Below are 11,566 nucleotides of genomic sequence, written 5' to 3'. Positions count from 1 at the left end.
CCAAGGCCAAGGGCTGGCATAGCCTAGAAAAGAGTGCTTGAGTGGCTGAAAGGCTGGTGGTATTAGGGAGCTAATACCCAGTGATCCCAGGGAAGATACTTTCTCATTCGAAGCAGCGTGACTCTCAGACCTGGGTGCCCTGTGAATCATCACATGCTATTTTAACTTTCACAATTAGTTTGGACTGAAGAAGCATCCTGGTAGATGGAAAGGATAAATCTTCTTGACTATGATCTGCATTATAATCTCCTTATAACTAATCTCTGAAGAAGCATGTAAATACAAAACAGAAGTTGGTAAAAGATTCCATATTAAACTGGTTTAATGAAATTTGTCAAAGACAGCAATGGCATTTAAACCATGTAAAAACCACATGAGTCAGAAAGAAAGCTGGGTAAAGTTCATGCCACCTTTCATTGGAGGAAAATGGAAACTCATTTAGAGGCTAAACTCACACACTAAGAAAGCTCAGATTTGGTCAGTTATTGAACAGGAAACGTTAAAAGACAATCCAGGGTTGCTGCTATGAGTGATGGTGATTCAGTAGATGGCAACCTTCCTGCTAAACCGATGTCATAGCAAGGTACAGAGCAGAGGTTCTTAAACTGGGGGGCACGTGGAAAGTATTCTGGAGGGGGTATGAGAAGCTTTTACTAACAACAAAACGTCCTGCACACATTCAGAGCAGGGCAGCTGGAGAACGGTGGCTGCTGGCCGGGCATCCAGCTCTGAAGGCAGTGCTGCTGCCAGCAGCAGTGGAGAAATAAGGGTGACGTGGTATGGCATTGCCATCCTGACTTCTGTCTGCTGCTGGCAGCAGTGCTGCCTTCAGAGCTGGGTGGCCGGAGAGCAGCGGCTGCTGGCTGGGAACCAGTGGTGGTGGGAGGTGTAAACTAGTGACATAAAGAAGGGAGACACGATCAAATAAGTTTGAGAACCACTGGTATAGGGGGATACTGTAATACTGAAAGCTTGCAAATGAGACCTAGGAGCAAGGTCATGGCAATTTGTGTCATTGATAACTTTTGCAGGTGTAGTACTGATGTCCTGGACAAATGCCATTTTTTGTAAAGTACATTCTGCCTCCTTAAATTTCCCTGCATGGTTACAATTAGCTTGTTATAGAGAATCCAGCAAACCAGAATCTGGCATAGATCCATCAAGTCCATCTAGTATTCTGTCTCTGCCATACTTGATGCCACAGAGGGTGCAGAACCCTTAATAAAGTACTTAGCCAATTATACAATGCATATTCGGGGAGGAAAGAAATTTCTTGACTCCCTGGCTAATTAACTTACACCCTGATGCATGAGATATGAAATGCCCTTAGGATGCAGAATTCAAATGTTATTGGTAATAAATTACCCTGCCTGTTCTAGATGGTTGTGCAGTGGTACTGTGCGCTCTTAAACAGCAGCAGTGTTCCACAGTAGAGGTGGCTGCATTTCAATGAATGGTGAAATGGTTCATCTATATGTTTCCTATATGTCCATCCACATATGTAGTGATGATGACATTCATGTCAATTGTAGAAAGGAACTGAGAATTGTTTGTGCTGTAGTCCATTAGATAACCTTGCATCAAATGAACAGATATGAACTGGCACACATGCAGTCCCCATCGCCATTGCTTTCTAAGTGGTTCCGAGGACTGTACCGCTAAACTGCATGCTCCCAAAAGTCTGGATCTGCAATGGCAATATGTTCTGACAACTCCAATTTTGTACCTTTCCTTGATTTTTATTTTCAGTTGCTCATCTCTGTTGCTTAGTACGTAGGGTGACGAGATGTCCTGATTTTATAGGGACTCCTGATATTTGGAACTTTTTCTTACATAGGCGCCTATTACCCAATTTTTCACACTTGCTATCTGGTTGCCCTATTAGTACATGCAATTCTAAGAGTAACAAAAGAAGAACTTCAAAGGTCTGGTTTTTCTAGAAAGTGACAGAGACCATGGGGATTATATATATATATATATATATATATATATATATATATATACTAGTGTGTGTGTACACACTTACAGAATGAGGGAAAAAACTATAGTTGGTTCATGTTTTTCTTTTGTTCTGTTTGGAGAAAATAATAAGGGCCTCTGGTACTGATAATAAAGTCTGATGGATGTAATTAACTTGTCACAATTTGCTACCATCACCAGTTCTCATTCCTGGCATAATAACAGGTGGCAAATTCTGATGGGTAACTCTCACTGCTAAAATTTTGCTACCCAAGGTAGAAGTAATCAGGTTTAACAGGCTTTTTATGGTAGCACTTTTTTTTTTATGGAGTAGCCTGAAATAATGGGTTAAAATCAGTGATCTCTGTGAAAGGGGAATCCATGCAATAACGTTCCAGGCTGAAGACTGAGGTAAATAGTGATCACAATATATGCAACAAATGAGCAAGGATATCCCAGGAAGATATACAGAGCAGATATGCATTCTTTCGCTAGGAAGGTATTAAGTGTTTTGGGATTTCTCTAGTTTCAATCCCTACAAATAAAACATTGGCTAAGACTATCAGATTTTACCATTGGATATTTTGATATATTTTGTGACATTCCAGCTAGAAATGGGAACTTTTCTTTTAGGTGAGACACATTGCAGCTGTATAGACTTACAGAACAGATAAACAAGATAATGCTACACATTTACAAAGAGGCAGAACTTAGTCCTTCTCTCTCTCTCAGTTCTTAAGACCTGTACAGCTTTTAATCGTCTCGTGTTCATTGTCACTTCACTTGACCAAGGATACAAAATATTTTGATGATACTAGCTATGCTTGTCCACAATCTATTTTTTTCTTAAGAACTACCACTAGGCTAGAAAAAAAAAATCCTATTGTCAGGCTGCCTGAGACAACCAAAAACCTCATCCAAACCAGTGAAACCAAAGAGTTGATTTTTTATTTCTACATCCCTTCTGCTTTCTCCATTGTTTACTTCCATCTCCCTTATACACAGTCACATTCATGTCCGGTACCTCCCTCTGCTCTCATACCCTACCCCTTTCTTACCACTCACACATACCCATATCACTTTCATCCCATTCACACACAGCACTACCCCCAACTCTGTATATCTAGATATTTATAAAGGCCCCATTGGCCTTTGAGCTGAAGCCTCCCAAGGATTTAAAAAAAAATAAATCACAAAAGCAGTCTTTCATTATTTTCGCACCCTTCAAGGGAAACAGTTTGATTAATGTCTAGAGTTGGGCATGTCTTGTGTGTCAATATGGGTGTGGGTGAAAGAAGTGCCAACTGTAGAAAAGCTACCTTAAAGAGCTGAGTTTTGCATTCACTCCTAACTAACTTGAGGTGCCAGATCATTCTTATCTTGGCTGGAGGCCCTAGGCTGACCAAGATAACAAGGGTGAAAACATCAGGATGTTTTTTTTTTTGAGAGGGAGGGTAGGAGAAGGGGATTAAGACAAAGTCTCTAATACGGGGATGGTGCCAATAATATCCGGACATCGGGTCACCCTAGGGCCCAGCTCTCCTGCAAAATCTGTCCCTTGCGCTCCGGAGCCAGCCCATCGCTGGGAAGTTGCCGGCTCCTAGCGGAGTGGAACTGTGTGTACAGCGGGAAGGAAAGGACTGGCTGTGCGGGGAGAACGGAGCTCTCGGGTCGCAGGCGCCAGGCCCCAGGAGGCCTTCCAGTGTCAGCGCAGCAAACCGCCTGGTGGCAAAGGGGAGTGGGAGGGCAGCGCCCGGCGCCGCCCGCGAAGCTGAATTTGCGGCCGGCGGGGAGCTGCCGCGGCTGCTCCATCCCTAGGGGGTGACCCCTCGTCCCCTTTTCCCGCCCTCCGTTCTCTGATCGCGCGCCCCCATCCCCCTGGTCCGGGGTCCCGCGCGACGCTCCTCTCCGGCCAGGCGGGCGGGGCCTGGCTCCGCACCAGGGGGCGGGGCTGGCGGGGGCGGGCTCCGGGCGGCGCTGGGGTTGGGGCTGGACTGCAGCCGCGCCGGAATCCAGCCTAGGGGGGCGGCGGCTGCAGCAACTTCCAGCCTGCGGCCCGCGCCTGGCTGGCGGCGCAGCGTGGGGCAGGCGCTGGGGTTTGTGGCGCGCTCGCTCTCGGCGGCGGCAGCAGCAGCAGCAGCAGCAGCAGCAGCAGCAGGAGGAGGAGGAGCGGGCCGGGGCCGGGGCCGGGGCCGGGGCCGGCAGAGAGCGGCGGGGGGCTGCCGCCCCTGCCCAAGAGCCTGAGCGGGCTGCTGAACTCCTCGTCGGGCGGCGGCGGGCGCTGGCGGGAGCTGGAGCGGCTCTACGCGCAGAAATCCCGCATCCAGGACGAGCTGAGCCGGGGGCGGGCGAGCGGCGGCGGCCGAGGCTCCCCCAGGCCGCCCAACCTGGACGCGGCGCTGGCCCTGCTCCGCAAGGAGATGGTGAGTGCCTGGCGAAAAAGGGACTGGCTTTGTCCCGGGTCCCCGGCCGCAGAGCCTGTAGCAAACCCGGATTCCTCTTGGCTGGGGAGGCGGGGCGCTGGCAGCCCGGCGCCGAGGGGTGGCCCGCTGGAGAAGCCGGGGATGAGGCGCCCTGCGGCCCCGCGGCAGGTCTGTGGAGGCTGTGGATATTTAAAGGCTTGCTCTGGAGCGAGTGCCACCCGGATCGGGCCCCGCCGGCGAAGAGGGGGGCGGGGGAACGCCTGGTTGAGGATCCCCCCGGGAAAAAGTTTAGGCGTCCGATCTTGGAGTCTGTGTTGTGCCAAAAACTGAGACCAGACAGATTTTGTGATTCGGGCTGTACTGACGGACAGAGTTTTTGGCACGACACCGGCACCGACTTTTAGTTGGCTCAGCCCCTTCCCCCGCTGGGTGCCCGCCGCTTCCAGAGTCGTTTCCCTTCCCTCCGTTTTGCTTTTAGAAGCCGCTGCAGGAAAACCAGGGATGACCAAGAGACTCTGCTCAACAGGGCCGAGGCGGCTTGTGGGGTCTAAAGTACCCAGATTGGTTTGGAAAATGAGACGAGTCCTCTTTACCCCTCGTGCTCTCCAAGTGGGGTCATTACAGCGTAAATCAGGCAACTTAAGCACTGTTTACATAGGCACAATGATGATTTAAAAAAAAAAGTTCTGAACACCCATATTGGTTACTTTGTGGGGATAAATTAAAGCTGTAAATATTTAACATCTGCACCTTTAGGACAAACCAAGGGATTGTGAGGAAAGTCTGCTTTTTGTGGTGTATCACAATTAAAGGGTTAATTTGCTTTTGTCTGAATGAAAATAGCCCACCAAGCCAAAGAAATTACCAGGCTTCCTTTAGCCACAGCTAAAATATACTTTCAAAATGCACCTTTAATTCAGCCTTTTTTCCAGTTTAGGCCCTTTTCCGTGCCCCTCTCCTTCCTTCTGCTCCATTGAAAACACTTTTTTTTTCTGTGCTTAAAATTTATTTAGGAAACTTTCTTGCTGGAATTCTTTTCTCCTCCACTTAAATAAGATTTATTTTTAATATATTTATTTATTTATTTATTTATTAAATATTTGATATAGTGATCAAACTATAGTGATATAGTTTTGATATAAATGATCAAGGCTGCAGAAAAAGTGTTACTATTTGAATAGTAAAATATCTTGTGCTGTTTCCGGAAGAGGAGGAAGTCTGTTTATATAGCAGAGGTGTGCTAACTCCATGCTAAAATTAGCAGCATTGCTGGGGTGGGTGGTGGCTTGAGCTACCTGCCTGAGTATGTAGGTAGCTAGCCCAAACCCATCCATGCTACCCTGGCTGTGCTCCTATTTTTAGTGAGTTAGCACCCACATCTGTCTGCTTGAGCTGAGCAGCCTGCTCCCAAACGCTGTGTAGACATGTCCTTAGTATGACTTTCTTCTCTGAGAAGTGGATGTTATGGGCTCCTGCTGCTTTGCAAAAGGCTGTAGATAAAACAAAGTTCATGACTGGTCATTGGTTTAAACAGCGTTACATTAGTGTTGGAATTATTTATAAGATTTGAAATTATTAATATTGATGTGGGAAACCACCAAACACGGCCCCACCAAACCATACATTTCTTTATTAAATCCAGAGGTCAGATGTATTTATACAATTGCTCTAAACATGCCTAACTAATAAGCAATTTACTACATCCAAACAGTAACAAAACATTTATAAGCAATCTGCCTTTACCTTGTTGAACAAAACAAACAACAGTGAAAAACAATAACTACTAGAAAGTCTGTTCCAGTTCATTTTTCAGCTAGCACAGCATTGGTCTTCACAGAATGTTCTCAAGCTTAGAACTTCATTACTTCCAATAAGACATAGATCTGATGGTATAGAATCTTTTCTTGTTCTCCAACCTAAATAGTTCCTTGCTCAACTTCAAGTCACTGCCTCCAATTATTCTTCTCTGAACACTTCTTAACCTCAGTGTTGATGCCATTCAAATATTTGTAGATACTATTCACCTCTGATGTAAGATTGCCTAACCTTTCCTCTGTTTATTTAGCCTTATAAAATTCTGCTTACATGCTTGCTTGAGGTGAGTAATTTGTTTTGATCGCTAGTTGCCATCTTAAGGATGTAGACTTTGTCTGGGCTGCTAAATATTCATTAGCCTTGCAAGTCTGAACAAGATATTATACTGTAATTTGAGGAGAGTAGGGGGGTTAAATTCAGCCACAGGTATCCCCCTCTTCTTTTATATGTCATGCTCATTCCTTGGAGGTGAATTGCACAAGTGCTGCTGCTTTTGCACATCAGGCTTCTTTGCTGAGAGAAGCAAAGGAGGGAAAATTATATGTTCCTGATCCTGCTTCACTTATTGATGGGAGAAAAGTTTGATGCTGAAGCAGCAGCACATGGAAGAAGGAGGCGGCGGCAGAGGCAGCTGGAGGAAATCATAAAGATGGGGAAGAAAAACAACAGAGCTGAGGTTTGAGAGAGCTGCGGCAGTGGCCTAGTGACATCTAGCTTGACAACTTCAGTATCTGCCTATATAGGCCAACACATGATGGGAGTGCTGCTGTGTTATTGCCTAGGAGTGATAGCATCTCCTACTGTGCACTAGTAAAACTTCCACCATCTTGGGCTAACTGAGCAATGATTCCTGGTTTTGAAGGGAATGGTGTCCAGCTTTCTTTAACTAGAGGGAGGCTGCTTGTGGAACATTCATTTATCCCTCCCTGCACCTCAGAAATGCAGGACCCCAAATAAAGAGCTAACTGCGTCTTGCTTTTATCGTGTTTACCATGTGTTGTATTTATCTGTTCCCTTCTTCAGGTACTTAAATCCTAAAATCTCTGGGGCAGGCACTGTTTGTTTTTTTTTGTTCAGCATACAGTACTTAGCACAGTGGGGACTTGATTTCTGATTTGGGCCTCTAGGTATTACCACGGTACAAATAATAAATATAATCTTTTCCCTTTCTTGAATTGTTCCAGAGGGGTAGCCATGTTAGTCTGTATACAGCAAAAACAACGAGAGTTCTGTGGCACTTTAAAGACGAACAAATTTAATATTTGCAGGCATAAGCTTTGGAGAGACTTCAGCTCTCTTCTTTAATTGTTATTATGGTAACATTTCTTCCCTGGAGCTAACCCTCATTAGGCACTATGCATCAATCTAATTTTTGTTCTCAGAAATTAGGAAGTATGGCAGTTCACTTACATTTTTAGCACATAGCAAAGAAGGAAATATTTGGTTTGGTTTTAGCATCTTTTGATCAGCTGAATACACTTAAAGATATATTGGCACTTCAGTGCCCCAATGAGGAAATTCTTTCATATTAAATGGCTAGCTCTGTTTTTCTCCCCTCTGTCCTCTGCCCGCTTTGTACCTGACATAGGGGCGTGTGTATGCTCGCCCTCATACAGAAACGTGGTAACTTCTGTTCATGTAATTCTGGTGCCCTCGCTATATCTGGAAAGATCAGCTCCTCACTGCTCAAGTGTAATCTGTCCAGGTTGTCTAGGGTAAAACTTTCAAAAGTATATAAATCACTTGTTTGAAATGGGTCTTCAACTCCCAAACCACTTTATACGCTTTTCAAAATTTTACTCTTAGTCCTGTACTCTTTCTAAGAAGTTGGCATGTGGGGCAGCTGCCTTATGCTATAGACCTCTGTTGGGGCAAACGAATCAATGTAATACAATCCAGCAGGCTATCTGAAGGCAACAATAGCGACAATCTCCTGAGCCTCCCCTGTGCAAATATCTAGAATGCTTTGATGTGGGCCCTCAGTAGCTTGATCTCTCCCTGGGTTATACAAATTTGATAACTTTTTAGTTACACTGTAACCTCATTGATCCTGAATTTCTGCAGCAGAAAAGTTTCTTGCACAGTCTGTATAAGGAAGATGAGTAAATGGGACAGATGTGGTGGCACCTGTAAATCTATCTTGGGCATCACAGGGTTTACAAAGTGTTTAAATTCTCTTACATTGCAGCACACTGGACTAGGATTGCACAGCTTTTTGCCCAGTAAACAGTAACATGTCTGAATCATGAGGAAGGCTCTGCCACATTTTATACCAAGGAACACAGCTTTCTCCATAGCTCTTTCATCTGGCTTACTCAGTGGGGTGGATATGGCCTTCCTTAGTAAATTCATTAAACTGCCATATTGCATAATTGTTCAAGATGTGGCACAACTCATCCTATGAACCTTAGTAGCTGTGGAAAAAATATACAAATCATTTGAAATATCAACATGTCTTTTTCTTTCCTCTCTCCCCTTCCCCATTAGGTTGGCCTTCGGCAGCTGGATATGTCATTACTATGTCAGCTATATTCTCTTTATGAATCAATTCAAGAATACAAAGGGGCATGCCAAGCTGTATCTAATGCAGACTGCACGTATGCTTTGGAAAATGGCTTTTTTGATGAGGAGGAGGAATATTTCTAGGAACAACATGGTGCTTATTGGCAGAGACAAAAGCATGTGGATCAGTCTTTCACTCTGTGTAACTCCCATTTCCAAGAAAGATCGGAGCCTGGAATCCATGTAGACATCTCTTCCTGGGTGGAGGAATACCCGAGCTACCTTACCTGTTGTTAAACTCATTATTTCTGGCAGACTGTCAGTACAAGTTACGCATGCATAAGCTACTTCAGAAAAGTGATGTACTACAAGTTGTGAAAAGTCCTCCAGCATGTTTGACAAGTGGTATCAGTTCAATTTTCAGGCTGGGAGTTTCCAACGTAGTATTTTTTGGCAAGTAATTTTATAGCTGTAATTTTGATCAAACAAGAGGGCGATAACATCCGGAGTGTTCTAATAACTCTTAATTGTGGTGTGAATAACTATGGATGGTATGCATTTGTCAACAGTACAGATAATACTCTTAGAACAAGTGATTTGATGCACACATTCCAAGCTGTACTAAGATAGGTCTGCTCTTATCAGCCACATCACTTAACTCCAGTTCTGCACTGCGTGGATTGTTTACACAATTTCTCAGATATTTATCTTTTTCCTTCTCTATATAAAACCATATTTTGCTACATTCTTTTCCTCCTAGCTCAAAAATTATATGTATGTTAGTGAATGTTATCAGCATCTTTTCCTGCTGATCTAATTCACTTTCTTAGTGCAACCAAGGGGCTATAACTTTTATATTAACTTCTAGAGATGTCTTGTATAAACATAGTTCTGTGACCTGCTAACATCTGTTCCAAAACAATTTGCTCAGCTTTTACTGTATTAAATAGTAAAAGCATAGATTCAGTCAGTCTGTCAGCCACTGTGTGGCTTGTAATAAGCCAAACTCTTATGCAAGTGTTTTCAATTGCATGAAGATGAAGTATCTGGAAACCTTTAATACAAGATACTGGGACAAACTGCAATATTTTGTACTGGGTGAATTTTGTTTCTGGATGGTAACCTACACCTTTTAAAAAAAACCCTACAAAATAAGTATAATGGGAGTATAATTTGCATATGTTAATGCTTTTGATACTACCATATTTTTTAGAACTAAGCTTGAGGTATAATTTTTTGTTTATTTTCAGAGCCTCTTAAAGCATTAAACAAAGTTTATTATGATTTAATAGTGTGTGTGTGTGTGTGTGTGTGTGTGTGTGTGTGTGTGCACGTGCATATGAAATATTGAATTTGTTTAAAATATATCTGGAAGTAGCCACCTTATTGCTCTGTTTTTAAGTGAAACTGCAGTGTTCAACATGGCTAATTCCCTTTAAATTTAGAACTTTTAAACCTGCTGTAAGATTCTGACATCACATTTTGGTACAACAATCATTAATAATTTTGACTGCCTTGAGGCAAAAGGGAGAGAACTACTAATACATCTTGGACAATTTAAGTAATTTATATATTATACACTTTCTAGAGTGCATCAGTGAAAGGACTAACATGCAGGAATTAGTGGTTTTAAGGTGTCCACTTGGCCATCTCAAATTACACTTTTAGTGAAGCTATTCTGAATTTAGGATTTGTGAAATGCTTACCTTGGAATACCACGCTTCATTAGTTGTGCTGAAGGCTGGTTGTAAAGGAAAATGGCATTGTACACTTAGGCAGTATACAGTGCCTTAAAGCAATTATTGTAGATGTAGCAACTGTTTCATAAGACACATACCCACATCGTAACTACATTTTTCACCTATGAACTAAGTCTTGTGTTGGGTCAGTATAAAGATGCCTTAAACTGCAGCCAGTTTCCTGTTTTAAAAACTGAGTGATCTTAAGGGCTTATCCTTCAAAGGATGTTTGCATAGTTCATGTGTATGGCACACATTCAGTTTACAGCAAGGATCGTAGATTCAATTCTGGGGGTAGTTTCAACAAAAGCTAGTATAATATAATATGTTGCATTGACATAAGTGAAGATTGTGTGTATTCTCCTTTGAACTATGACAACAATGGAATCTAAACTCAACACAAGTAAAGATTCTGTATAGGAAAAAGCTATTTCATGTGCAGTAATTTGTGTTTTTTACCTCTTTAAATGTGTGCTACAGCGTGCTTACGTTTTAAAAAAAATAAATAAAAAAAAATTCTGACCTAATTCACTCAGTCAGGCATAAGTGAAAATGAAATAATGGAGTTCTGTATGTTTCATATAGTAAACAGGTAATCAAAAATACAACTTCTGTATTTAGATAATTCTCATGTTTGTGTGTATATTCAGTAATTGTACTATTGTCATGGTTAGTCTTCCAAATGCATTAAATGTAGTAATTTGGATACAACTTGCTGTACTCTTGGCATTAAAAAGGCTTGTCCTGTTCTATTCACATCCCCCTCATCTCCTGCCCATCCTCAAAATAAAAATGTGCATGGTATAAAATGTAAAGTGGCATGAATTTTAGTTCATTGTACTGAAATTAAAAAATACTCAGTTTTAGGAACAGTGTTTTCCTCCTATATATTGAAGCTTAAGCCATGTTTTGGTTATAAAGAAAAGCACATTAAATGAAAATAGATTATCTGTATTTATTTGGAATGTGAGTGCCCCCGTATTCTGGTTCAGCTGGTTTTCAAATTTAAAACAAATACTGATTTTTTTTTTTTTTACCTGTAATGATTTAAGGGCCCAATCCTGCAAACACATGTAAATCAGTTTACTCATGCATGAAGTCCTGTTGACTTCAATAGGACTGTGCATG

General features: G+C 42.6%; 1 protein-coding gene across 1 annotated transcript; it reads left to right on the top strand.

The window, feature by feature from the left end:
* The first annotated feature begins 547 nt into the window (after nt 1-547).
* On the top strand, nt 548-11,308 carry FAM89A (family with sequence similarity 89 member A). Its single transcript, XM_067535897.1, has 3 exons — nt 548-583; nt 3,981-4,382; nt 8,685-11,308. The coding sequence occupies exons 1-3, from the start codon at nt 548-550 to the stop codon at nt 8,841-8,843; spliced, it is 597 nt and encodes a 198-aa protein (XP_067391998.1). The 3' UTR covers nt 8,844-11,308.
* Nucleotides 11,309-11,566: the final 258 nt, after the last annotated feature.

This window comes from Emydura macquarii, unplaced genomic scaffold, assembly GCF_026122565.2.
Source record: "Emydura macquarii macquarii isolate MOO-44397 ecotype Brisbane River unplaced genomic scaffold, CSIRO-AGI_Emac_v2 contig_3517, whole genome shotgun sequence".
In the NCBI taxonomy this organism is placed as follows: Eukaryota; Metazoa; Chordata; order Testudines; family Chelidae; genus Emydura; species Emydura macquarii.
The sequence above is the reverse complement of the archived record's forward strand: the minus strand, read 5'-3'. Positions and strand labels throughout refer to the sequence as shown.

Excerpts from the sequence above, each read along its gene's own strand:
- FAM89A (XM_067535897.1), top strand. The coding sequence starts at position 548 with ATGGCAACCTTCCTGCTAAACCGATGTCATAGCAAG. Across the intron at positions 584-3,980 it reads TAAACCGATGTCATAGCAAG|GGGGGCGGCGGCTGCAGCAA; the intron begins GTACAGAGCAGA and ends AATCCAGCCTAG. Across the intron at positions 4,383-8,684 it reads CCCTGCTCCGCAAGGAGATG|GTTGGCCTTCGGCAGCTGGA; the intron begins GTGAGTGCCTGG and ends CTTCCCCATTAG.